The sequence below is a fragment of the Sorex araneus genome, chromosome 1, assembly GCF_027595985.1.
Source record: "Sorex araneus isolate mSorAra2 chromosome 1, mSorAra2.pri, whole genome shotgun sequence".
Classification (NCBI taxonomy): domain Eukaryota; kingdom Metazoa; phylum Chordata; class Mammalia; order Eulipotyphla; family Soricidae; genus Sorex; species Sorex araneus.
Window position 1 is genome coordinate 379073979 of NC_073302.1, and position 27218 is coordinate 379101196.

The 27218-nt window shown below is 33.7% G+C and overlaps 1 protein-coding gene across 2 annotated transcripts in view; it reads left to right on the forward strand.

Moving 5' to 3' along the window:
* The window catches only part of THSD7A (thrombospondin type 1 domain containing 7A), a 465946-nt gene that overhangs the window by 149672 nt on the left and 289056 nt on the right, over positions 1-27218 (forward strand). For both annotated transcript variants that reach the window (XM_055121051.1, XM_055121083.1), the window contains exon 2: positions 12694-13522. In XM_055121051.1, coding sequence (XP_054977026.1) covers positions 12694-13522 — 829 coding nt within the window. The remainder of the gene's footprint in view (positions 1-12693; positions 13523-27218) is intronic.

Below are 27218 nucleotides of genomic sequence, written 5' to 3' on the forward strand. Positions count from 1 at the left end.
CACCTTTCTTTTGTCTTTTTGATAAAAGCCTTACTGACAAGGGTGTGGTTATTACTAATTGTGCTTTTTGCTTGCATATTCTTAATTAGTACTGACTTCGAATGGATTTTTAATATATCTGTTGACCATTTCTAGGGGTTTGGATAAAGAGAAGCACTATTAAATAGTCAAAAAGTCAATCAAAGTTTAATGGATAAAGAAAATGTGTTCTGCAGAGAAGGTATCTAAAATATTCATTTGTAGAATGGTGGTTTCCAGGCATTGGAGAAGAAAATGATGAACTACTTATCAAGTGGCTCAAGCTTCAATTAATCAAGAGGAACAATTTCTGGAGAACTATTGAATAACAAAGGACTTATAGTAAAATATAATGTTTGCTTGAAATTTTGAGAGTGGATCTCATGTTAAGTGTTGTTAGTACAAAAAAAATGGAATTTAAACAAAATAAATTTTGGTTGGGAATGCACTCTAGTAGTTCAAGTGAAATTTTTTCTGTTCCTCCAGTGTCTCCAATTTAGACTGGAGAGCATCTGTGAATTATACGTCTTTGACCTTTGTACTCTAGCAAATGATGAGCATTCTTTATAGAATAATCATATATTTAACATTACAATTAATTACCATAAAGAGAATTTTGCTTTTGAGTTTAAGTTTAGTTTAAATAAGTTTCATTTCTTTCTACCAAAAGAATGCTAAATTGGTATAGTAAGATGTGTGAAGTTTTTGCTCTATAATAATTCCTAATTACTCATGGCATTTTATAGGTACAGTGTCAAAACATCAAACATTATCTTCAAAAAAATCTATCGTATTCCAACTGTGGACTAGAACTAGAGCATTCCAAGAGAAAACTATTTCTGAGTATAAGCATATACAAGACACTTCAAGAACCTGGGTCACTGAAAGGTGCTTCTCAGTGAATCTAGGAGTCCAGAGGTTAAGTGTTGTTGGTCTCACTGAGTGCACCTCTTACAGTATTCTCTAAAAATACAGATATTCAGGCACAGACTTTTCAGTATGTTTTCATGCCTTTAAGGTGGTGTTAACCAGCTCTCTATTCAGAAAGGATAGCTTCTTGCATTCTTGGGGTAAGGTGTCAAGAAATGTAACTGTTGGGTCATATTATAGCTCAGATCCTAGTTTTTTAAGGTGTCTGTAATTTCCTAAAATGTTGAACTAGTTGACATTTCTACCAGCAGTGGGTGAAGGCTTCTTTTTTTCTATAGCCACACCAACACTATTATTCTTCGTGATGTATGCAGTCTCATTAGTATGAGATAGTATCTCAGTGATATTTTTATTTACAATTCCTTGATGATGAATGATGCCAAACATTTTTTCATACATCTTTTGGCCATCTGTATGTCTTCTTTAAGGATCATCTGTCCATCTCTTTGTTTCCATTTTTGAGGGGTTCGTTGATTTTCTTTGTTAAGTTGAACCAGTGCTTTATCAGTGAACCCTTTGTCAGATATGTTATAGGAAAATATTTTCTCCCAGTGCATGTGAGTGGTTTTTAGTTCTGAGATATATATATATATATATATATATATATATATATATATATATATATATATATATATATATATATATATATATATATATATATTTGCTTTTGGGGTCACACCCAGCGATGCTCAGGGGTTACTCCTGGCTTTGCACTCAGGAATTACTCCTGGCGGTGCTTGGGGGACCATATGGGATGCCGGGGATTGAACCCCGGTCGGCTGCGTGCAAGGCAAACGCCCTACCCACTGTGCTATCGCTCCGGCCCCTGATATTTATTTTTTGGTAGTCCAGAAGCTTCTTATAGTTTTATTCACTCGTCTTTACTTCAATGTGCTTGGCCAATAGCATTGAATCATTGAGTCATTGAAGAAATCTCTAGGTTCATTGTCAGGAAGTGTTTTACCTATGTCTTCCTCAATACCATTTATAGATTCAGGTCTAATACAAAGGTTTTTAAGATCTTTAATCTATTTTCATTTGGCTTTCGTGCATTGTACTAGAAAGGTGTCTAAGTACATGTTTTACTTGTGACTGAGAAATATTCCTAACACCATTTGTTCAACAGGCTTTCCTTGCTTGCAGTACTATTCACAATATCCAGAATCTGAATATAACCCGGTGTTGAGTAAATGATTGGATAAAGGATGGAATACTATTTGGCTTTAAGAGGAAACAAAACAATGTGATTTGCTTTTATGTGGATGGATCTGGAGAATATCATACTTAGTGAAGTTAGTCAGCAGGAAAGGAACAGACACAGAATTATCTCACTCATACCTGGGATATAAAGACACACAGTAGGGAAATAGCAAATGCCCAAAGGCAACAGAAATTGAGAACTGGCAGAAGGCTTACTTTTCAGTAACTTCCTAGGACTTCAGCACCAAGTTAGTATACCCCCAAAGAGTCTGTATTTCAAAGGGTTACAGAGGAGAATATGAAAGATATTGACTTAACTTATCTCTCTGGTCCCCAAAACTTTTTGATCACCTCAAATAAAATGTAATACCCGCTAAAAATCATTTCCAGTCTTGGTAATCTATCTTTGTTTATGAATTTAACTATTTAAAATAACTTCTATAAATGTGATCATGCACTATTTACCCTTTTGTGTATGACTTATTTCACTTAGCATGTTTTCAAGGCTCATTCATGTTTTAGTTCTTTTTCCTAAGGCTAAAGAGTATTTCAGTGTATGAACAGTTTATTGTTTATCCATTCATTCATTAACAGTTTATTGTTTATCCATTCATTCATTAATGGATATTTGAGTTCTCTCAGATGTTATAGTGCTTCTGTTTCTTAATATGTACTTATCTTGCTCCTAGTATAGGATGGAGGAGGGCATATATATTTATATTTTGTGAGGGCATATAATGTTTTATATTATTGTAATTAAATATATATTAATTATATATAGGACTATATATATAGGACTATATGGGTATATAGTGAGGACTATATACCCATATATATATAGGACTATATGGGTATATAGTCCTCAATATATACCTATATATATGTAGGACTATATGGGTATATAGTCCTCACTATATACCCATCAAGTTATTAAAGAGTTGTGACAAAAACTAAGATAGTTTCACCTGTTACTATTTATGTGACAAAATGTCTTGTTCATAGAAAAATATTGGCCTTTAGTTTGGCATTTTTAGAAGAAACAAAACAAAATCTTTGCTATTTGCCTAATATGTGATGCCACTTACATCTATTTCAGATCCTTTTTGGCTAGACCACTTGCTCCAGAGAAAATCCAGTCAATCCTATGATTTTCAGTTTTGCACAGTTTATTCAGATATATACAAGTAAGAAAACTGACTTCAGTTCGCCAATGACTTAGCCTTGAACTTGGCAGTAATATCCTAGAACTGTGGCACCATATTACCTTAACCACATTACCATTTTCTGAGAGCTTCTTGATATGATAGTGCAAGATACCTGCAGAAACCCATTCAGCAATCAATCATACACATGCAACTTACAGATATTAAACTGATACCCATCTTTAAAGAGAAACCTGGATTTTGTTATCTGGACTGTAGAAGGCAAACGGAAGGAATCTGAATTATGCCATAACTGGATTAGATTAAGAAATACTTACGTGTTATTTCAAGACTGAGTAGTAAATAGGAGTGAAAGGAGAAAGATATAATTAAATTTTTCTGGACTCACTGTTTCAAGGAACATTTTACAAACTTTCTAAAGCAATTAGAAAGTACCACAGAATCAAAGTCAAAACTGGTCACCAATAACGGCAGTTAATTTAATAATATTTCCTTATATTGGCTGCCTCTTGATTCTTCCTTCCCTGGTTTACTTTGTGCTTGGTTTCATGGGACCACTTCTTAAGTAAACCACTTGTAAAGAAGCTTTATCTCATAGTTTACTTTTGAGGTAATTCAGGACAACATAGAATTTTTTGAAATTTGATTTGGCTGTATAAAAAACTCACTATTTTTGTAAGGGTTCTCTGGGATGAAGTGATGATTAGAAATATTCATGAAATTTGATATATAAACGAATGTAACTAAGAACCTTTACTTGATTTTCTTAATATCCACTCAGATTGCTGCATGTTTACATTGCCATTTTGAGACAGTTATGACCCCAAACCAGCATGACATGATTGAAGAGTTTTGTTCATTACATATGTTTTAGGAAATCATTTTATACTTCACTGCCTTGTTTTGGCATCCATTATAAAGCAGGACCTATTTCAGGCATACTAGATATACTTACTAGATTTGGTATTGCTACCTTAAGTCTATTCTCTAAAATTCATTTAAAAATACATTAATAAGTTGGAATATCTTCAAGACTTTTGCAATTACATATTTGTTATGGTAAACAATTTCTAGCTTTATTCTTTATTTTTCCATTCACATGAATATTAAAATTTCTTATGTCTCTCAAGTTTTTGGTTTCAAGTTTTTGTCACTTCATGAGAGGAAATATGCATAATACTATTGCTAGTATATCAATATGTTTTATTGTACTGTAGTCAGAACTATTACAGATTTCATAATCATGAAAGAAAACATGTCTATAGTTTTCAGTCACACTGAATATTTTTCCTTAAGATTTTTAGATATCCTAGTATTTGAATTGAACATTATTTTTATGTTATTTTTTATTATGTTATTTCAATAATTGAACATTACTTATTATGTCAAAATGAATTCTATACCTGGATTGCTCAAATAAAGCCAATGAAATTGGCTCAAATTTACTTTCATAAATTGCAGTATAAATATTAGAAAAAGTAATGACCATAATTTCCTCAGGCAAAAAGAGATTAAGTCTACTAGAGAGTATAAATTAATCTTGCTTGTTCTTTCTATATAGCACTTGATGAAAAATTCACATGAGATTTTACATATGTGTATATATGTGTATATATCAAAGTACATATTATAGCACAAGTGGTAATTAAAATTTAGCAATTAAAATGCAACATAGTCAAATAATATATTTATACACATCATTTTTCTATGTTTTGATGTGAAAGAGTATCTTTAAATCATTTTTATATTTGATTGTTAAAATTTAGAAAATAAAAAGTTTAAAGGTGTGTAAAATAACTTCTCAATTTATATAACATGCATTTTATAAATTAATCTTTAAAGAAAAGGGAACTTATATAATTTTATAAATAATATATATTTATGTCTCTAAATTAGACAAGTCTCACATTAAAAAAACAAATATGCATAAGATTGTATTAGCTAAGTGTCTACATATATAAAACATGTATCAAAAAGAAAATACAAACAAAATTATAAACTTTTAAAAATAACACATTTTTAAGATCATAGAAAATGCTATATCAAATAAACATGGAGTTTAAAAGCTCAAGATACTGTTGGAAACATAAAACTAATAGAACTATTAATTTGTAGAAAAGGAAATACTTATGATCAATGTGATGTAATAAAGCTTTAAAATAATAAAATGTATTTTTTTAAAGTGGGGATAAACTCTTGGCTTTAATTGCAAAACAGATGAACAAACAATAATGCAGGAATAAGCAAAGAAAGAATTAGAATTGAGACAAAGACAGTGGTGTAGGGATCTTGGGATCTTTGGTGGAGGGTTAAGGTGAAATAACCTTGTTCATCAAAACATGATATTTGACAGTTATAGTCATATTCCGCTGCTCATCAATTTGCTTGAGCGGAGACCACTAACATCTCCATTGTGAGACTTCTTGTTACTGTTCTGGCATACTGAATATGTTATGGGTAGCTTGCCAGTCTCTGCCATGGGGGTGAGATACTCTCAGTAGCTTGCCAGGCTCTCCAAGAGGAGTAGAGAAATTGAATCCTGGTTGGCCATGTGCAAGGCAAACACCTTACCTGCTGTGCTATCACCAAAAGAAAATTTTAAACAAGGTATGACAGCAGAACTGTTTGCCCAACCAAAAGTATAAAATGTATTTTTTATTTATCATATAATAATAAAAATATTGATCAGGATCTAGGGATCTGGGTGTAAAATGCTACTCTGAAAATGGAGTAAATATCATCTATTTGAAAATATTACAATTGAAGGCTTAGGAGATAGTACAGTTGACAAAGCCATTCAGCTGATAGACCCAGATTTGATCCTGACACCCAGTGTAGTCCCTTTGGCACTGCCAGGAGTGATCCCTGAGCTATGAGCACTGCTGGATGTGGCCTCAACAACAAGTTAAGATTGTCGTTTGACCCAGTTGTTTATTTTAATAGAGTCTAACCTAAAGAAATTGATGGTTGTGCATATTGATTTTAAAATAAGTCATAAGAAAATGTGAATCTTTCTGTGTGAGAAAAGGGCATTGCACAGCATTGTCACAAATATTGATACTTAGCTTATGGCTCAGATAATTTTATGAGATAATGGAAGTTAATGGCATGATTCAATTTTATTACATTGGTTCATTATATTATACACTATATTTATTATATTATGTAAATGAAAGGAATCAAGACGCAAAGAGGTTAAGTAATTATCTTAAGAGAGATCAAACATGATGGGACCTGAAAATAGATTGCTATATTTGGCAGCTATAAAATCAGCTATCCTCATCACTGATTCCTCACTTATTGTCTCATCACATTTAAACTGCTTGTTCTAATTTTGTATAATTAATTTGATATTCTTATGTAATTTCTTATTAAAGTTTAATTACTTATTGAAGATGAATTTTTAGCTCGACTTCACAGTGATCTCTCTGAAAAACTGATTTGTCATTTGAGAATTATATTTTCAATTAAATCATATTGAAACTTGAGTCAAAAAAGCTATGTGTGCACCTTTTACTCTTCTTAGCAAAAAACGTTTTAATCTACTTTAGGTCAGTAAGTGTTCAAAATTTAATTATGACTGTGTTCAGAAGTCTCTACCAAATTGTCCCTTGGAGCTTAACTTCTTAAACTATGGGTCATAATGTAACTTATAAAAATGTTTAGAAATAAATATTTTATGTTTTATTACAACAATATGTTATAGCTATATAACTTTTTATATGCCTATATGTCAAGTGTTGCATAAAAATTTCTCAAGTAAAGGGACCTTGAGTGGGAAAAGTTTAAGAAGCCCTGCAGCAGGCTAGAGAGATTTTATGGCATATATGACACTAATCTTGTACACATCTGACTCTGTTTTGATCCTGAAAACAATATATGATCCCCTGAGCATAATCAGGAATGACCCCTAAACAAAGCAAAAAGTAATCCCTGTGCAAGCTGGGTGAGGCCCCCAAACAAGTATATGTTGCAGAATATCTAACCTAGGGTGACCATGCAAAGAAGAGCCCTACCTGCTGTATTATCTATTCTTTCTGAAAGACCCAAAAGTTGTTTGATATGTTTGTCTCATAGACTAGCAGCAAAACATACATTATCTCTAATTTATGGGATTGATAAATATTGTTCCTGATTTCTAAATTTTTCTAGAATGATTTTCTTACATAAAGTAAATAGAATTTCAAATTTCTATAAATTTTATATATTAAAATATGGTAAAGCTTACAAAAGATAGAATTTGATATATTACTAAACGGTGTAGTAATTATTTAGGGCATGTTGTTCTGTAGCCAAATCCAGGAGGAAAATATGTGCTATTTCATTTTAGGTGCACAAACATTTAGTCAAACCAGAAAGTGGCCCATTTAAAAGTTTTATAGCAAACAAGGACAAAAAATGGTTTGCATGATTTTCTCATGCTCCTTTTTTAGTGTGTATCTTTTTATAAGGCTCGTTGGAACAGTTGCTGGCCACCTGTCAATAATATAGTCTTTTATAGACTCAACCTTTTATTGTTCTCATGCCCTTGACATATAAAAAAATAGTCTTAGAAACAAACCATTGTGAATATGGTAGGCAAAAATACCAACTTTAAATTTGAAAGGTTGTCTTTTGTTGCCTGAATTTTGAATGGTACAAAGAGAATAGACATGTTACAAAATCCTCTATAGCAGTCACAAAAATAAATTCATTATTTTATCAAATTGTGGAGGAGTTAGTTCCTAATTGTCTATGGTAGTAGACTATGAAAAACTAAGTAACGTAGCATTGATAGAAAGATATAACGATTTCACACAATTTTTAATGAATTTCAAGTGAAAATACTTGCATGTGATTCTATTAATTATGCAAATATTTTGGTTGTCTGAACAGCTGCATTGAATTCTTTTTTGTAGAATATGACACCTAGATATTTCTTGAGTTTCATCAAAAGCTAAAGGTCTTGATTCGTTCCAGGGTTTCGGCATCAAAAAAAAAAAAAAGCTAAAGTTCTTCATGTATTTTTTACTTACATATTAGAACCGTCTTAATATATTAAAGGGACACAGTCCTATAATTCGTATGCAGAAATACATTTCTGTCTAAAGGGGTATTATATAAGCTTATGGTTAAAAAGTTGTCCAATCTTTGTCTTAGTTTCCAATGCTTCCTTATTTGATAATGAATAGTAATAAAAACAACATTTCAAGACAATTGAAATTCTTCCTATTCCTTAACATCCTTACACACATTCCAACTTTCCCAACTTTCCAACTATACCCATCTTCACTCTGAGTAATATGAGCGGTATGTGACTACAGGTTTAGTTTATTCATTGACATGAAATTAAATATCACATTTTCTTGGTGTCTTTGGGAGGGACCTCATGTTTCAGAGAGTAGACACTATGAAATTATGCTTTCAGATTGCTCTTTAAAACATTTATACTCATTGAAACATGGTAGCTAATTTGGCAACAATTTCTAGCTGTCAGAAGCAATTTTAGGTGCAGTCCTCTTTCTGTTGATGTGTGATTATTTTAAGACAGTGTTGGAACAAAAGTAGACAGCCCTTCATCAGGTGTACAGAAGTAGACAGCCCTTCATCAGGTGTATGGTGCTGAAGATTTGATTTTTCAAAGGGTGTGTTAATTGAAACGCATGCAAGGTGCATTGAAAAGATAAGACAACTACTAAAGTCTGCACAGTGAATGAGTTTTCTTTACTTAAATTGGATATATTTGCTACATCTTACTGGTTTCTTTGTATTTTATTTTCTTTCAAGTTTAGTGGGTATTTTTATAGTTGCCCATAGAATTGTCTATGAATATTCTATCTCTGTGTTCTCAGTGTAAATATACTTGGAATAAAATAAATGAAATACTGTTATCTGTGAGCAGTTGGTTAATAGAATTTATGATAATATTGTTGAAATGGAAATATATTTGTATTTAGAATGCATGGTTTTCCTAGTTATCTAAGTAAATTTTAGAAGTGTTTATTATCAGAGTACATAAAACTGCACATAAAACATTTCAGAAGTTTTCATAACTCCCTTTCTGCTAACCATAGTTTCAACCATGCACTGCCTTATATGTTTGAATTATAAATATATTTTTGAAAATAAAATAATGAAGCAAATCCATTCAAGAGCCTGCCATGAATATCAAAATATGTAATTAAACCAAGTGGTAAAGAAAACATAAGAAATATCTTCTTCAGAGGCCTTGCTGTTAGTCTAATGTGACAAACAGACAATCAGAAAAAAACTTCAATAAATGAACTTAAATTGCAACTAGCATGATACTAGAAACAGAGTATATAAGAAGGGAATTTTCCAATTTTATTGTCAGTAGTCCAAAAATTATTTTCAAAGATACCAAAATTCTAAGTGGATATTTGAATTACTTTTTCAAAGAATTAAAACATAAAATAAGTTCATTTTATTTTACAATGAATTTAGACAGAAACTGAGAGTTTAAGCTAAAATTTGTAATAGAATTTTAAATCTTTATTTTGTCTATAATAATTTTCAAATTTAAGAGCTAATGTGTACTCTGTAGTTCTGCTTTCTATTTTCTCTTTTTGGGAAAATAGGTGCTTTTTCTGTTTTATGAATATAATAAATAAGGTTTTTCTGTTTTAAAATACATTTATACCAATCATATGTGCATAATAAAATTTCTATAATATATTAATTTCATCGAGTCAAAATGCACCAAGAAGCATTTTGTTGAACTTAGCTAAGTAAGGATATAATTATGCCAATAATCAATGCCTCTTATGCCTCATTGATTAGCAGTGTATTTATTTCACAGCTCTGTTATTCCATTTTTAACAAAGTCAGCATCTTCAAAATTTTTAACATCTTCCTAGTTAAACAAGTTTAAGGAAAACTTCAAATTGAGTATAAGTACATCCTTTCCATTTTCCTCTGTTTAGGTTGTTTTGTATGAGAGTATTTTGGCCTCATATAATGAACATTGGGATGAATCATAAAATTAGGAGTCAGAATTGGAATCCAAAATCCAGGATGGCTTTATTTTTTACTTAAGATATGAGCATGTTGTATCCCTTCCCTTTTTGTCTCCTGTTTTTCTCACTCACAAGATTAACCATTTAGCCTATAGTGATTAATTTTTCAGCAGCAAAAACTTCCTTTCAGACAAAATCGTCTGCACAATGTCAACACATATAAAAATAGTAATGTCAATAATGGATCACATAAAAGCAACAAGGAGGCAGGAGGGAATTAGGATATGGCTGGGGATTCTGGAGGGCAATCTTATTCCTCCTCAGGTTCTCATACAACTTATGAATATGGCTTTAGATTAAATCAGATAACCCTTAAACTTTCATGGAAGCCAGTTTGTAAATCATATAATTATATACTCTTTACATTTCTTTGGACTAGAGCAATAGCACCTCAGATAGGGAGTTTGCCTTGCATGTGGCCAACCCGAGTTTGATTCCTCCGTCCCTCCCGGAGAGCCCGGCAAGCTACCAAGAGTATCCCGCCCACATGGCAGAGCCTGGTAAGCTACCCGTGGAGTATTTGCTATGCCAAAAAACAGTAACAAGTCTCACAATGAAGACATTACTGGTGCCTGCTCGAGCAAATCAATGAACAATGAGACGACAGTGCTACAGTGCTTACATTTCTTTAAAATCTGAAAATAATATAATTTTCAATGTCATAAATTGATATTTTTGTACAAAGTCACTGAGATTAAATTAAATATGGGGAAAGAAAGGCCTGGTAGAGTCCCAGGATATGGTTCGTGGTAGAGTCCATACTTCATGTGTGTGAAGCCCTGGTTTGATCTCTGGAGCAGCAGCACAACCTAAAATAATTTCTATGTGAAAATATAAATAGCTTCTAATATATGCTAAGAAGTCTAAGCTAAATCTATCATACTAAAGCCAGTGACTTAAGTATCCCATGAAATAGCTCTGTCATACCAAGTAATGTGTCTTTTGAAAGTGAATATGTTGATAAAGATCTAAGTAGCTCTGCAGTTTCAGAAAATTACAGAATATTCGTAGTTAAAATTTTCTTACTCATCTTTGATAAATAGAGGATTGAGTGAACATTAATTCTGAAGATAAATTTAAAGGTGAATATTTTTAAATATTTAAATATTAGTCTTTAATTTAAAAAATATTATTAGTATTTAAATATTTAAAGGCAGATAAAAATAAAGATTTTCGTTTCCCTTGTTTGGTTACCAGAAAGTAAACACTCATATTGGCATATATACATCTGTAGCAATTAGACTCTTGTAACCCTGGAGTCTAACAATCTAAAGTAATGTAGAACACAGCGTGTTCTCCAACTAGTTAACTGTTCTGCATCAAAACAAATCTTCAGGTGATTAAATTCTTCACAAGGGTCATTTTCTTGGTCAGTTACTGGATGTATTTGGTATTTTAAAGTAGAGGGAATACATTTGTTTTCTCTGTAACTCACTTTTATTCATTTTCCTTTTTGTTTTCATTTTCTTTCCTCTTTTATTTTTTGCTGAGCTTTCTTAGCAAGGGTTCTCTAGCTACCTAAAATTAGGAAAATGAATAAAAGTAGACCTTTAAAAATCCCCAGGGGAGCCAAAGTTAAATTGCCTCTGCTGTTACCTTTTATAGCGTTCATGACACAGTTTTGCTTCTTTTTTTTTGCAAAATACAGACAGTAGATCACCACTTCCCAGCAGTTGTGTACAGAGACCTACTTTCATAATACTTCGGGGAAGTTAATGTGCTAGATCTTGGAGTGCCTTTCTGGAAGGTGAAGTGGTTTAGGGAGGGCAGATGATCCTTGAACTCTCTTACAATAGAAATCATGAAGAGGAAAGGTAGGGCAAGAATGAGGCATTACGAAAGGGCTTTTTCTCCAGCTAAAGGGAGACAGCAAAGAAGACAGACCCAATTATGACTCCAAAGGAAGGTTACACTGAGGTTTTTAAGACCATTTTTTGTTATATATAATGCATGAATAATCCATAACTTTACCAATGCATGGCAAGTTTGGTTGCCAAGAATGATGTTCCACCCCCTTTTAAGTCTTTAGGAGACTCAGTCTAGGAGTTGTGATAGCAATTGTGAGTTCTCTTGCATAGGTAGCTGTGTATGATTTAGCATGCTAATATGTTGCATTACAGCATTTGAGGAAAAGTATGTCTTGGGAGAAAGACAGGTCAGTGTATGGTTGTCTCTGGATGCCATCTTGGATTCTTCTGATATTGACAGATGCAGAAAACACATCTTAAGCTCTATTGCAGGTGTCAGTTAAATGGAGATGAATTTGTGTGAGAATGCATGCCAGCTGTCCAGATGGTTCATTCCCTGTGTCTAGATGACTTGTACTTTTCCCCTAGTAGCAGTGTTAACCGCTGTCTTGTTTTCAGGTACATGGGGTCGGTGCATGGGAGATGAATGTGGTCCAGGAGGCATTCAGACGCGGGCTGTGTGGTGTGCTCATGTGGAAGGATGGACAACATTACATGCAAACTGTAAGCAAGCGGAGAAGCCTAATAACCAGCAAAACTGTTTCAAAGTTTGTGACTGGCACAAAGAGTTGTATGACTGGAGGCTGGGCCCCTGGAACCAGTGTCAGCCCGTGATTTCCAAACGCCTGGAAAAGCCTTCAGAGTGCATTAAAGGGGAAGAAGGAATTCAGGTGCGAGAAATCACATGCATCCATAAAGAGGATGACGTTCCCGCAGAGGATATCATCTGTGAGTACTTTGAGCCCAAACCTCTGCTAGAACAGGCCTGCCTCATCCCTTGCCAGCAAGATTGCATTGTGTCTGAGTTTTCTGCCTGGTCAGAATGCTCCAAGACTTGTGGCAGTGGGCTCCAGCACCGGACACGACATGTGGTGGCACCCCCCCAGTTTGGGGGCTCTGGCTGTCCGAACCTGACAGAGTTTCAGGTGTGCCAGTCTGGCCCATGTGAAGCTGAAGAGAGCATGTACAGCTTGCATGTGGCTCCCTGGAGCACGTGCTCCATGCCTCACTTGAGACAAGTAAGACAAGCCAGAAGACGTGGCAAAAACAAAGAACGAGGCAAGGACAGAGGGAAAGTGAAGGACCCAGAGGCCCGTGAACTTATTAAGAAAAAGAGAAACAGAAACAGACAGAACCGACAAGAGAACAAATATTGGGACATCCAAATTGGATATCAGACCAGAGAGATTACATGTACTAACAAGTCAGGGAAAGCTGCCGATCTAAGGTAAGAATTTTTTACTATTGACAACATGTGTCTTATGTGTCTGTCTAAGATATGGGTTAAAAATGATGCAAATCCTGGAATTTATCCATGCAATATCAGTATAAAGTTTTTCTCTCATAAGGCAAAAGTTTTGTGAACTTCCTGTCATCGGTTCTATTTTGCTTGTGTTTCGATGCTCTATTACTTGAGTTAATTTCATCTTTCCTGTCGTAGTAAAACTACTCTTCATAAGATTATATTACTTCTATAGGTTAATAGGGAGAAAATGTACTTATAGGTTAGAATTTTGGGATTTCAAATTCACATCCTTATTTTAGTGTGAAAGGGCATACTTGTATACACTCAATTTTATAACATTTTTATAATTATCCTGCAAACAAAATCTAAACAAAATAATACAGGGAACTGTAGCTAAGAATAATTCCTTTTACAATTTGTAAAATGAAATAACTGTACAGGGGACAGACACAAACCTTTGGGGGTTGGGGCCAGAATATGAGGAAAATAGAGAGTATCTATTAATGATTGATCTCACTTAGAAATATGTAATTAATTTTCTTCATCCTAAAGACAAATTATTTGTCAAACTACCTCTGAATTAAAAAAATGCCTATATAATAAAATACTTTCACCAGGTATAATATTCAGTATTTTAGTATTTGATATTCAGTAAAATATTCAGCATTTTACTACAAAGAATTATTTATTGAGGATTTCTGAAATGATATGTTTTCTATCTTTTACAAGTTTAGAATATCCATTCTAAATTTTGCTCTTGGATAAGCCTGGCCATCTGGGAGTGGCTTATCTGGATCCTTTGCATAATTGCTTTTTCCCTAAATATCTATGCAGCTATGATTTGGAATAAGATGAAGGAAATTATGGTAAGACCACTGAGGATTTTATAACATATTATAAAATGGCACTGATAGTGTCATCCACTCCATCACAGTCCATTCTGTTGATTAAAAACACATAATATAAATTTTACTGAAGTCTCAGTCCATGCATTTCTTCGCAGCTGGATTGTTTTTCTTTGAACCCTGGAAATCTTATATAACAAATCACAGACTTCTGTTTTCTTTGGCTTCTGAACATCTGTAGGATTTTTGTGGTGTGTGTACAGTTTACTAACATGCCCTGCTGTCTTCATCTTTTTCTCACCCTCGTTATTTTCCTTCACTCCTTGTCTAGTAATTTTGCTGCCTATGCATTTTGAAAGCCTGTTTAAATGCATTTTATGGAACAAGATATAGTTTGAATAAATGAATCAACAGACAAACAAGTGATCCATCTGCCTAAAGCAAAAATTCCTCACATCATATTTGTTATGGGGGCTATATTTAGGAAGTTCGTTATTCATTCCCCTCTTTGTACTTGAACAGTTGGATTTTTCCCTCAACTGTACAACAATTTGCTCTTTCTTCATTCTTGTATCATTAGTCGTTTCTTTTTCTTTGATTTTTTTGTTCTTGCCAATGGTTAGTTGTTCTGCCTTCATTTTCCAATCCTCTGTGTGTGTGTGTGTGTGTATTCTCAATTCAATCTCTTTTCTGATTATCCTTATTCTGGGATTTCCTTGATCTATTTTGCTGAAGTATTACAATTATGTTAGTCATGTGGCTTCCTCAAAGTTAATTGAATGAGCCCCCAAGGCAACTTGAGTTGTCTGCTGCTGTCTCACTGAGTTAACATGTTGTAGACATTTAATTTCATGTTGACTAATCAATTAAAAGCATAATTAGGAGAATAGCTACTGCTGCATAGATTCTAATGTTCCCACATATTTGTTTGAAATAAGCCGGGGTTTTAGTACCTGTAGATCAATTGTCATTTGTTTATATACCTCTAGAAATACCTATTTATATAAAAATTCAGTTTCATGTTAAAACTTCATGGGACTAGATTAAACCTTATGTTAAAAATGGTTAGTGACATTTTCTTATTGAATAATTTATATATTAATAAATGTTTATGGGTAAAATGTTAAAGACAGTGAGGAAGAGACAAAAATCACGTATTTTGGTCCACATTTTCCCAAGCATTTTTACCATATCACTGAAATTAAGAAAGTGAAGAGTCAGTTAATACCAATAAAAACAGAGGCATAGCTCATGAACTCAGTGATTAGGTTTCAAAGTATCCTCTTATTTCAAATTCAGAAACAATCTTATCATGTAGGAAGATAAACAATAATTTAAGATGGCTAAATAAACTTAATTGAACTTAATTAAACTAAATAAAATTAAATTGCCTAAATAAACTTAATATTAGGAAATAGTTTACTGAAAGGTAAAAATAATTTTAGCTGACTAAGTTCTTACCTTGCTACTCTTAACTGAGTATCCACAACTTCCAAGATAAGGATGATAGATCTATCCTGACTTTTGCTTTCAAATAGGCTGAAATCAGTAACAATGAAAAACACAAATTGAAGTTATTTTCTAGGCAATAGGAGCTAGTCACAGTCCCAAATCAATAGCTAATATAGAATATTTAACCAATTTGGTGAAATTAGATCTGAGAGAAGAAAAGAAAATATAATGTCTTTGCAGCTTTTGTGAACACTCAAAATCTCTGAGTGTCCTGAACTTCCTGCATGCCTAAGCCAAAAATATCCCTAGAATGGCATGTTCATTGATAATGGAAAGACTGCCGAAGCATCTTTGAGTTTGGTTTGAAAGCAGAATGGCCTAATAGGGAGGACTGCTATACCATAGAAAAGATTGATTTGATGAACTGAATGATAAAAGCTTTGCTGACTTGTGGAAGAGAATTTTAACTCATTATATACACACCATGGTACAATGTCCTTGCCTATGAACCAGTGAGTTTCAGCTAGGTTTAAACTCTTATACCCAAGGCCAGATTGGGAATGAAAGTACACATACTAAAGTATGAAAGCAGGAATTATTAAAATATTTAATGAAGAGTTTGGAATAAGAATAGGTTTTACAGTAATTTGAGTAATGGAGGGATGTCTTAACCCTTAATAACATTAAGGGTTAAGATATACAGTTAAGGGTTAAGGCTTATGCCTTGCCTGTGACTGAATCTAGATCAATTCACAACTCCTGTTTCCCTAAGCATCACCAGGCACAGTCCTGGAAGCCCCCTGTAATGTCATTGGCTTTACATTATGAAGGAGAAAAGAATTTAAAAATATCCTGTTTACCACAGTTTTAAAAATCTGTACTTAAGCCTTACTATAAAAGTTTCTACTATAAAGTTCTATACATAAAACCATATTTATAGGAGTAAACTAGTAGATAGTACCTATCTGAAACATGAGGTAAACATACTAATTGTTACTACACTGTTATTTCAGAATAAGCCAAAATATAGTATAAAAATTCAGGAAAATTCTGGAATTAAATGTAGAAATATCGCAACGCTTTAAACTGAGTTATGTCCTATAAAAGCAGTACTCACGATGATATATTAGCACCTGAACAGACCAACCAAAATAGTGTTTAACAGAAAGGTTCTTAGTCCCCTACTATAAGCTGTCAGTGGTGAAAAGTGGTGAAATTAAAATTTGGGGTAATAATATGACTGATTTTATTTGGAGGGCAATGTCTTTGCCATGTAAAAGAACAAAAAGAACTTTGATAAGTTTCCCTACCTGCCCCCACAGAGCCCTGGCAGCCAAAAACCTCCAGAACTCAAATCTGCCACATGCTCACGGACGCTCTCTACAGGCTTGTAGGAGCCTCACCTATGAGTGAATCTGCTGTATAACCATATTGTAAAATTTAGAATTCCTGGAGCAACATCTCATATTTTGTACCAAGAGTAGCACACCACATTTGATGGGGTGTAAAGTAGAAAGCAACCAATTTTGGGGGGGAGGATTTATAAATTTTACACACACACAAGGATCAACTTTTAACAACATGTCAGTAATCTCTTAAAGAAGGACTTAATGGATCCAGGGTAAAAATACAACAATCTTCACACACTTTCCTCTAAAGGAAATATTTTTAGATTACTTTTAGTGGATTATTCATAAAATAAATTATTTCGATTCTGCTTTGGGGGCAGGTTTTGGGATTCGGGGTAGGAAATATTCGAAATAAGGTGGTGTGAATGTGTAATGGTGGTGGGATTGGTGTTCAAATATTAAATGTAATAAATTATTGTGAACAGCTTTATAAAAATTAAATTAAACTAAAAAATAGAATTGTGGGGTTATTTTGGTCAGTTGTTGCATCCAAACATAATCCAACTTTATTCAATGTTTAAAAATTGTAATATTAAATAATAAGGTTTATTTTGGTGGGCTGGGGTGGGCTCTAAGAATTTCTCGGGAGACTAGGGACTCCTCCCTGCCATACTTTGTCAGCTGAGGCTGATGGTTCAACAAAAGAGCTGGAGATGGTGCTGCTAAGACCTGGTGATTCTGCGGACCCTCAGGGGACCCCCCAGACATGCTTAGCATCCTTCATATATACACCTGAATTTGTTGGGGGGATCTCTAAGGCTGATGAATCCAGTGGGGTGAGTCACACCCCTTCACTATCACCCTGGCCTGAGAAGATAAAATATCTGAAGGTCCAAATAAAGAAGGCTACTCTAAGCCATGGGCATCCGGGGAAAGGCTGATTTCATTTGAGAATAGTCTAATAAATGTTGCTGGTGTGTGAGCAGGGGGAAAATTTTTCAAGTTAAAAGCCAATGACAAAAACATTAGTAATGCATATAATAGACAATATTAATTTTTCCCTTTGTTTTGTTTTTGTTTTTGGACTGCAACTGATGATTATCAGTGCTCACTCCTGGCTCTGAACACAATTACTCCTTGTGTAACTCAGGGGCATATAAAGGATGCCAGGGATAGAACACTGGTCAGTCACACAGAACGCAAACTCCTTGCCCACTGTACTATTGCTCTGACCCTAAAAGTTAAATTTCTTAATATATAAAAGATACTTATTGCTTTTGCACTGAAGAAAAGTTTATAAATTTAATATAGCATAGGTACTAAAGAAGGTGAAGAAAACTATGATTACAAAAATATTTTCAACAGACATACATGATAAAGGACTGTTATCCACTATGAATAGTTTAAATGTTCTCTAATGACATTATAGAGAGGATAATTTTCTAAACATAGCCAAGAGCCATAATTCTAAGCAGTTATTTTTAGGATAGAATTCCATTTTTATCAATGATGATATTTAATATTAAAGAAATTGGGGAGGAATCAGAGAAAACATAAGGTACTTCCCTTGCATTCCTCAAGTTTGGTTTGATCCCTGGTAAAGCATATGATAGTGATTCCTCATCACAGAGCCAGGAGAAAGTCCTGAGCACTACTGGGTGTGAAACCAAACCCTCCCCACGTGGAAAAAAAATTAGGGGAAAGGCACTTATATAGTTTTGGTGGCTCAGTACTTGGCATAAAATTATGAAAAATAGTTTTACGTTATACGTCAAAATTAAAATGCACTTGCTCCTTAGCAGTTGCTATATCCCTAAATATCTGCTAAAATATGTACAAATGTATAAAGACATGAAGTTTTGTTTCATAAAAACAATCTAAATTCCATTAATAAAATTCTAGTTAAATCATGGACATTCAATGTCTGGAATATCATTGCAACTAGTGCTAGTGAGGTGTATTTCACCTCTGCGTGGGTGCTATATGGAGAAGCACTATATAGTAGATGTCTTATAAGTAGAGTTTTGTCTTTAAGTTTTCTATCCTGGAAAGGAAAGAAAGGAGACGATAAAACTCTCTGGGCACTGATTTTAAGGGCACTAGTTCAATTTATGAACTTCCATCCATCCTCTTGACTCAGTTTCCAGACAGAGGCTTCCCTCTTACTTTGTTTTCACACTAAGCTGTAAGATACCAATACAGGACTTGGGGAAACATTCAGTCTGTGCAATGTGTGACTTCTAATTCTTTTTGAGATAGTGCAGGGCATTTTTATTCACTATTTTGATATGAAATTGACCAGAAACAACAGTAAAGAAAAATAAACAAATCTATCTAGTAAATTTGTCACATGAAAATCAGGATCTGAAGGAAAATTTCCTCGAGCCAGACCCTCACATCAGTATTGCAGGGGGATTATATTTGGAGTGCTAAATAAGCTGGAATGCAGCATCTCTGCTTATCAAGATAACTCAGAGAGATAGGACAGGGAATAAGGCATTGGTCTTTCTGTTTGCATTCTGCCCACTTCCTTTTCAATCCCCAGTGCCACATATAGATCCTGAGTGCTGCCAAAATTTATCCTTGAACAGAGTCAAGAGTAAGCCCTCAGCAAAGCCAGGTGGCCCAACATCAAAAGCAAAGAAGAAAATTAATTGATGAGCAAAGTGGAGAAAAGAGGTAACTATCTCCAGAATACAGTCAGCATAGCCTGGGATTTAAGGCTTCGCTATATGTCGCCCTCACCTCTTCAAGACTTGTGGCCACCTCTCCTGAGATAAAGACCCAATATTGCATTAAAAAAAAGGGCACAGAATATTTATGAAGGACTGTGACATACTCTCTAAGCAATACAAGAAACATTTGTTGAAAGTATCTTCCTTTTCCAAAGTGTTTCATTCTGTTGTATTGTCTGATATAGGCATTTATTTGAAAGTATAAATCCAATATAAGCACTGCTAATAAGTATGAGAAATTCAGCACAATGAATAAGAATTTAAAAACAAATTAATGTTGGGCCTGGAGTGATAAGACAACAGGTAGGGTGTTTTTGCCTTCATGTGGCTGACCTGATTTCTATCCCCACCACCCCACATGATCCCTAAGCCTACCAGGAGTGATCCCTGAGAGCAGAGCCAGGGGTAAGCCTGGAGCACAACTGGATATAGCCCAAACATCAAAACAAGAAACAAAAAAATAAACAAATTTCTGTTGACTTATAAATAATCAGTAATTCTATCCAACTTCTGGAGAATTCCACAAAGCAGACATTTTAGGCACAAATGGTGCTTGAAAAACTCAAGATCATCCACATTGGGCGGGGCGGGGGGGGGGAAGAATCTACACATGCAACTTATACCGTCCACAAAAATTGAGACCATAGATTATATATATAAATGTAAAAACTTCAAAGTATTAAATTCCAAGTAAAAAGCTTAGATTTGAATACAACAATGATAGTGATTTATGAAAGAAATTATTGAAAAGCTGAACTTCATTGGTAGAATGTAGAGTTATGTATATCTACATATATGTGCAAATCTGTACTGAAATTTATAGTATGGTAAATAAGTTGTAAATCAACAATGAATGATATATCTGAAAAGCAATGTCAAGGATGTTTGGCTGGAAAATGAGATCCTTTAAAAGTTAAAAAAATCCCCCTGTAAGACTAAGGAAAAGGAACAATTGTTTTTTATTCAAAAAAAAAGTCAAGAGAGGCCAGAACAATAATAGTATAGGAGGTAGGACATTTGCTTTGCATGCGTATAATCTGAATTCAATCCCAAGCACTGCCAAGTATGATCCCTGAACACTGCCTGCTGTGTTCCCTCAGCACAAAGCCAAGCCAAAGCCCTGAGCACTGCTGGCTGTAGTGCCCTTCCTTCCCACCAAAAGATAATATAATCACAGGATGATAAGCTGTAAGCTGAAAAATATAAGTGGCAGATAACTCAGTAATTCAAAATATATGTATATATGTTTGTACACACATATATACATATATAATGTACATATGCAGTGAGCAAACTAACAACCCAACCAAAAATAAATAAATGCCTCAAATTCACCAAGGAAGGAATTCAGATAAAAGACTAAATATGAAAAGATACTCCATATATTATGTCATCAAATAAATGTAAATTAAAACAATATTATGTTACCATAAATCCTCTAGTAGAAAAGCCAAAATTCTAAGTGTTAACATCACCAAATGCTGTTTGGCATGTGGAAGAAAGAAAATTTTATTATAGCTGGTAAGATTTTAAAATAATATAGCCATTTCATGCTTTCTTATAAAATTAAAATTTTTTAATGTATAATCCAACACTTACACTTCTTGTTTTTTGCCCGAATTGTGATAAATTATGTCCATAAAAAATCCTCACATGAATGTTTTTAGCAGCTTTATTCATAGATGCCAAAACTAGGACACAACCAAGATGTCATTCAGTAGGTGAGCAAATAAATAAACTTTGAAACATCCAATGAAATATTTGACTCTAAAAAAAGAAAACATCAATTCATGAAAATACATATTATTAAGTGAAGAAGTCAGTCTGCATACACTATATGATTCCAACTGAATGAAATTCTGACCAAGGCAAAATTATGGAGGAAACAAAAATGATTCATATTTAGACACAAGGTGAAGAGAATTGAATAGTAAAACACAGAGGGTGTTTAGATACATAAAACTGATTTGTGATACTTTAATGTGAATATAGAAAGAGTGGACCATATGAAAAATATGGACATTGAATAATTTTAATAAGTCAGTGTAGATGCATTCTTGGTTTTTAAATATATATATTTTTTTCTTTTTTCTTTCTTCATTTTTTTTTATTTTTTGCTTTTTGGGTCACACCCAGCGATGCTCAGGGGTTCCTCTTGGCTCTGCACTTAGGAATCACTCCTGGTAGTGCTCGGGGGACTATATGGGATGGGTGGGCCGAGTGCAAAGCAAATCCCTACTTGTTGTACTATTGCTCTGGCCCCCAAAATATATATAATTCTAGTGACTCATTTCATGTGTGGAAAACTTTTATATGGGCATATGAGAAATTTCTTCCCCTTCTTCTCAATTTTGTTGTAAGCCTCAAACTGCTCTAAAATTCATGCTTAAGAAAACTTGGGTAAAATATAAAAAGTAAATAATCTAGTAACCTCTGAAATATTGACACTTTAAAATACTTTTTATCACATTTTATTTGAAAGTAGCCATACAACAAGAAAGAAAGTAATGGATGCTTAGGAAATAAATACTAAATTACTGAAAAGTATCAATAGGGAAACTGATGTGATCAGGCCACACAGTGTTGAACAAGTAATTTAAACATTCTGGTATGCTGTTTCCTATTTTATAAACCACATAAGTAGAAGAAATTGGCCACAATGAATGAGAGGAAGCTGAATAGTCTCTAAGTCCTCTAAATTTTACGATCCCAGTGAGCCCTGAGCATGGGAGGATAATTTGTTTACACACACACACACACACACACACATTCTTGATTGAAAATTAAATAATTTCTGGCTTGTTCCACTAATCAAGCCACACTGAAATCTAGGGACAGTTTCAATGTAGAACTTCTAGAACAAAATATCCCTAAATCTTGAGGTTATTGTGAGTTTTTTTTACTCATTTCATGTACCTATGGTTCTTGAGAGCCTGTTTCTATGCTATAACTTTGTGAATCACTAAATTTCAATATCTAATTCTTCCCTTACCAAACAAAAGGAAGAACACCTGCTGGCTCTGACATACATAAATATATACACATATACATGTACATATATATATACATATATATATATGCTAGACAGCTATACTAGACAACTACACTAGAGAACCACTTTAGAATCAAAGAACTGTTCATGTATGATTGTTAGCTACATTTAATTCATTGATTATGTATATTTTAATGGTTGATTTATTTCTATTCTTTTAACAAAGTGAAAAACATTACTATACTCAGGGTTCTAGAAACAAGTCAATAAAACTCAAAGCAGGACTCAAATCTCAAGAGTATTCTGTTCCATGGAAAGAATGACACCAAAGAAAAAAACAATTAAATATTAGATATGCTATTGTGTCTCTGTATGGAGTGTGTGATAGTGTGATAGTGACAAGTAAAGTTGTAAGTTCTTTCTGTAAAGTTAAATAGTGTTGCCTCTCAGAGGAAATGCATCTTTAAAGAACAGTTTGTATGCACAAGGTAGGGGAGAGTGACATAGAAACAAATATGTGTAGAGTAAGGAAAAGATATCAAAATTTGTGTCAGCAGTCCATTGGCATGGATACCATGTATGAAGATTATTCACAGCTCTAGATATTGCATTATAAAAGGTTAAAAAAACTTGCCTTTTATAATGTCAGGGAACTCTTCCAAGTAGAACTTAAATTTTCGCATTTTATGTACTATGCATCAGTCATCTTCACATTTATTGAAAAGTATTTTTTGGTGACAAAAATTTTTAATGTTTCACGAATTTCAAAGTGAAAATCAAGTCATTTAATTTTTATTTAAAAATGTTTAGATTTGGGGCCAGAGCGATAGCACAGAGGGTAGGTCATTTGCCTTGCACGCAGCTGACCCGGGTTCGATTCCCAGCATCCCATATGGTAACCTGAGCACCACCAGGAGTAATTCCTTAGTGCATGAGCCAGGAGTAATGCATGTGCAAAGCCAGGTGTGACCCAAAAAGCAAAAAGGAAGTTTAGATTTCTTTTATGGTTAATATTACTATTAATAATTGTTTCTCATGGACATAATTTTAACACCACATTAATTTTGTGACACACCCCAGTACATGAATTATTTATTCATTGGTAAGTTCAGACACTATTCTAAAAATACATTGCATATATTACTAAAATTCATATTAAAACTACAAATAATAAATAAGAATATATTAATTCAATAGTTATCAAAACTTTATATTAGCTTTAGCTAAGAGTTTAAGGCATACTATCCATAAACAGGCACACTGTGAGTGATAGTGAAATTTAGTTTCATAAAAAATAAACTATATTAGACAGTAGAGCTTCATGAATATATTTACAAACGGTCAACTTCTTCTTTTTTCTTTTTTTTTGCTTTTTGGTTCACACCCAGTGATGCACAGGGGTTAGTCCTGGCTCTGCACTCAGAATTACTCCTGATAGTGCTCAGGGGACCATATAGGATGCTGGGAATTGAACCCAGGTTGGCCGCGTATAAATGCACTACCTGCTGTGCTATCACTCCAGCCCCGCAAACTTTGTCAATCTTTTAACCAATAGGCAAGAATTAATTTCAGCACTGTGTGGGGGAGAGAATTTACTTTGCAACTACATAAAATGTATATATTGAAATATTTTTTAAAGTCAGTATGTACAGATAGATGCTATTATTCCTATATTACAAAAGGGGAAAATGTTATCAGATCTTTTAAGTGACCTTCCCAGGTCATCCACAAGAAACAAGAGCAAAGAGCAATAAGAAGCCTTGCCCAACGTTGCCCAGCTATTGCATACACAGATTTAGAGGCTGCCTTGGGTGTCTGAAAGGAAGCAAGTCTTCTCTGATGACATTTGTAAGACACTAAGTTCATAATCAACAGATGAGGACTTATTTCAAAAATTTTAATGCCTTCTCCATATAAATAGTAATGGTAGCCCCTTAATTTAAGGGAGACAGCATCTTTAGATATGCACCTTCTTCTTTTAAATTGAGGCTGGTACATAACAAAAGCTTTGGTCTTACATTTCCTTATTTTGTACATGTTCTTAGAAAATGCCCTTTAGAATACAGAGAATAGTAATCGGGAGAAAAATGGAGGAAATTATTATCATACTTCTAAGAAGGTGTTATATTTATTTCAGGATACTCAAGCAATAGAACAAATGACAATAATTTTGACTTCACTAAAGCAATTATTAGAAACCCAGATTGCTGCTCCTGAGAATATTAAGAAGCAGGCTAAACTTGTCTTTTAAAAGTTCAAATATCCAGCTATTATCTAACAATAAATCCAAAAACATCATTGCAAACACTGGGTTACATCTTAATGTACTACTGGTTCCTCTTGCCCAGAGTATTTTTACCTCTCCTGTACCTCTTTCTGCCACCTCCTGAGAATACTTTTGATGTAAATGATAATCCAATTGTGAGACTATAGAACTCAGAAAGACCTTGGATGGCATTTTAAAACAGTTTAAGTTCAACAAAAGCATTACACCACTCTGTAAATGTCACTGCCTAATCTTTCTTTAGGTAGCTTTAAATAAGTCCCTGTTGGTTCCCTCATCTTTTGCTGGAAGCATTATTAATATCTACCACTTGATTGTTTTAAGTTTAGCTTCTTTTGTTGAACTTGTTTGGGACCAAATTTCTTCAAGAAACTTCTTGGGTTGGACTTCCTCTAACAGCCTGAACACTGGTTGCTGCAGTGACCTTGTATCTCCTTGGCAGCAATTACTCTATCATTCAATGTTCCATTTATTTGTGGGATTTTATTGTATTTAATTCTGAACCTACTCTGGCTGAAATATAATAATAAGGATTTTAAATAGGAGGAAATAATTTGAAAAGGTAACAAATTCACGTAAGATAAGGCATTTAATAAATCTTTAATGCTCTATTAATAACCACATTGAAAATATGCCCATTCTTTCAGTCTGCTAACTATTGTGCTAGTAATTTCATATAATTTATTTACTTCTAAAATCATTGCTTATGTTGAGCTTTACTCATTCACTTTGCTATAACCTTTGTTTTCTAATCTAGTATCATTTTATTTTAAAACAATTATCTCTTTTACCCTAATTTAAAAAAAAATTTAAATTTATTTATTTTTTTAATTAGTGAGTCACCATGAAGGCACAATTACAGATTTACACATTTTCATGCTTGTGTTTCCCTCATACAATGTTCGAGAACCCATCCCTCCACCAGTGTCCATTCTCTACCACCTATGAACCCAGTGTCCCTCCCACCCTCTAATCCCATCCCCCCACTTTACCCTAATTTTTTTTACAATTGTTTTTACATTTTTTTTTCTCTACATAGTAAAAAAAATGAGGCTGGATCGATAGCATAGAAGATAGGGCGTTTGCTTTGCATGAGACTGACCCGGGTTCAAAATCTCTGTCCCTCTTGGAGAGCTGGGCCAGCTACTGAGAGTATCCCATCCGCATGGCAGAGCCTGGCAAGCTACCCGTGGCATATTGTATATGCCAAAAACAGTAACAATAAGTCTCACAATGGAGATGTTACTGGTGCCCATTTGAGCAAAATCGATGAACAATGGGACGACAGTGACAACAACAGTGATAGTAAAAATATGGGATCATTGAAACCACATTTTAAAATATGATCATAGCAATTTTCTCATTTCTGTGGAGTAATAACAGGATGGAATTTAATTGTAGGTGAAGAAATAACTATGCTCTGCTTAATACCAGAAACCATTGTATTAAAAAGTTGTTGGAATGTTGCTATAATCATGTGTAGCAAAAGTGCTGAAATAAGCATTGCTGGTTTTTGCTCAACAAAAATCAATTCTGGACTATTGGTAGTTACGATATGATTTTTGTCATAAATTATATTGAAAAAAGAAAACTTCAATTAAACTGAAACATTTTAAGCCAGGCTACATATTGACATACAACTCTATAATATATGTTTGACTACTCCTGTCCTCCTAATGGGCAGGGAAATAAATATCTCTAAAAATATATAGCCTTATTGAAGATGAATAACTATGAATTTGTCAGAAATCATCTTCATTCCTCTAATATTTGAATACATTTGGCTTTTAGTATATTACATGATTCAGTCACTATATTGTGGATTTCATGTAAATTTTCAAATAGTTTTTTTAATCAAAGTGTAGTTCTTTTGAGAGATCCTAATTTATAAAATTGTCCCTGTCACTGTCACTGTCATCCTGTTGCTCATTGATTTGCTCGAGCGGGTACCAGTAACGTCTCCATTGTGAGACTTGTTACTGTTTTTGGAATATTGAATATACCACAGGTATTTTGCCAGG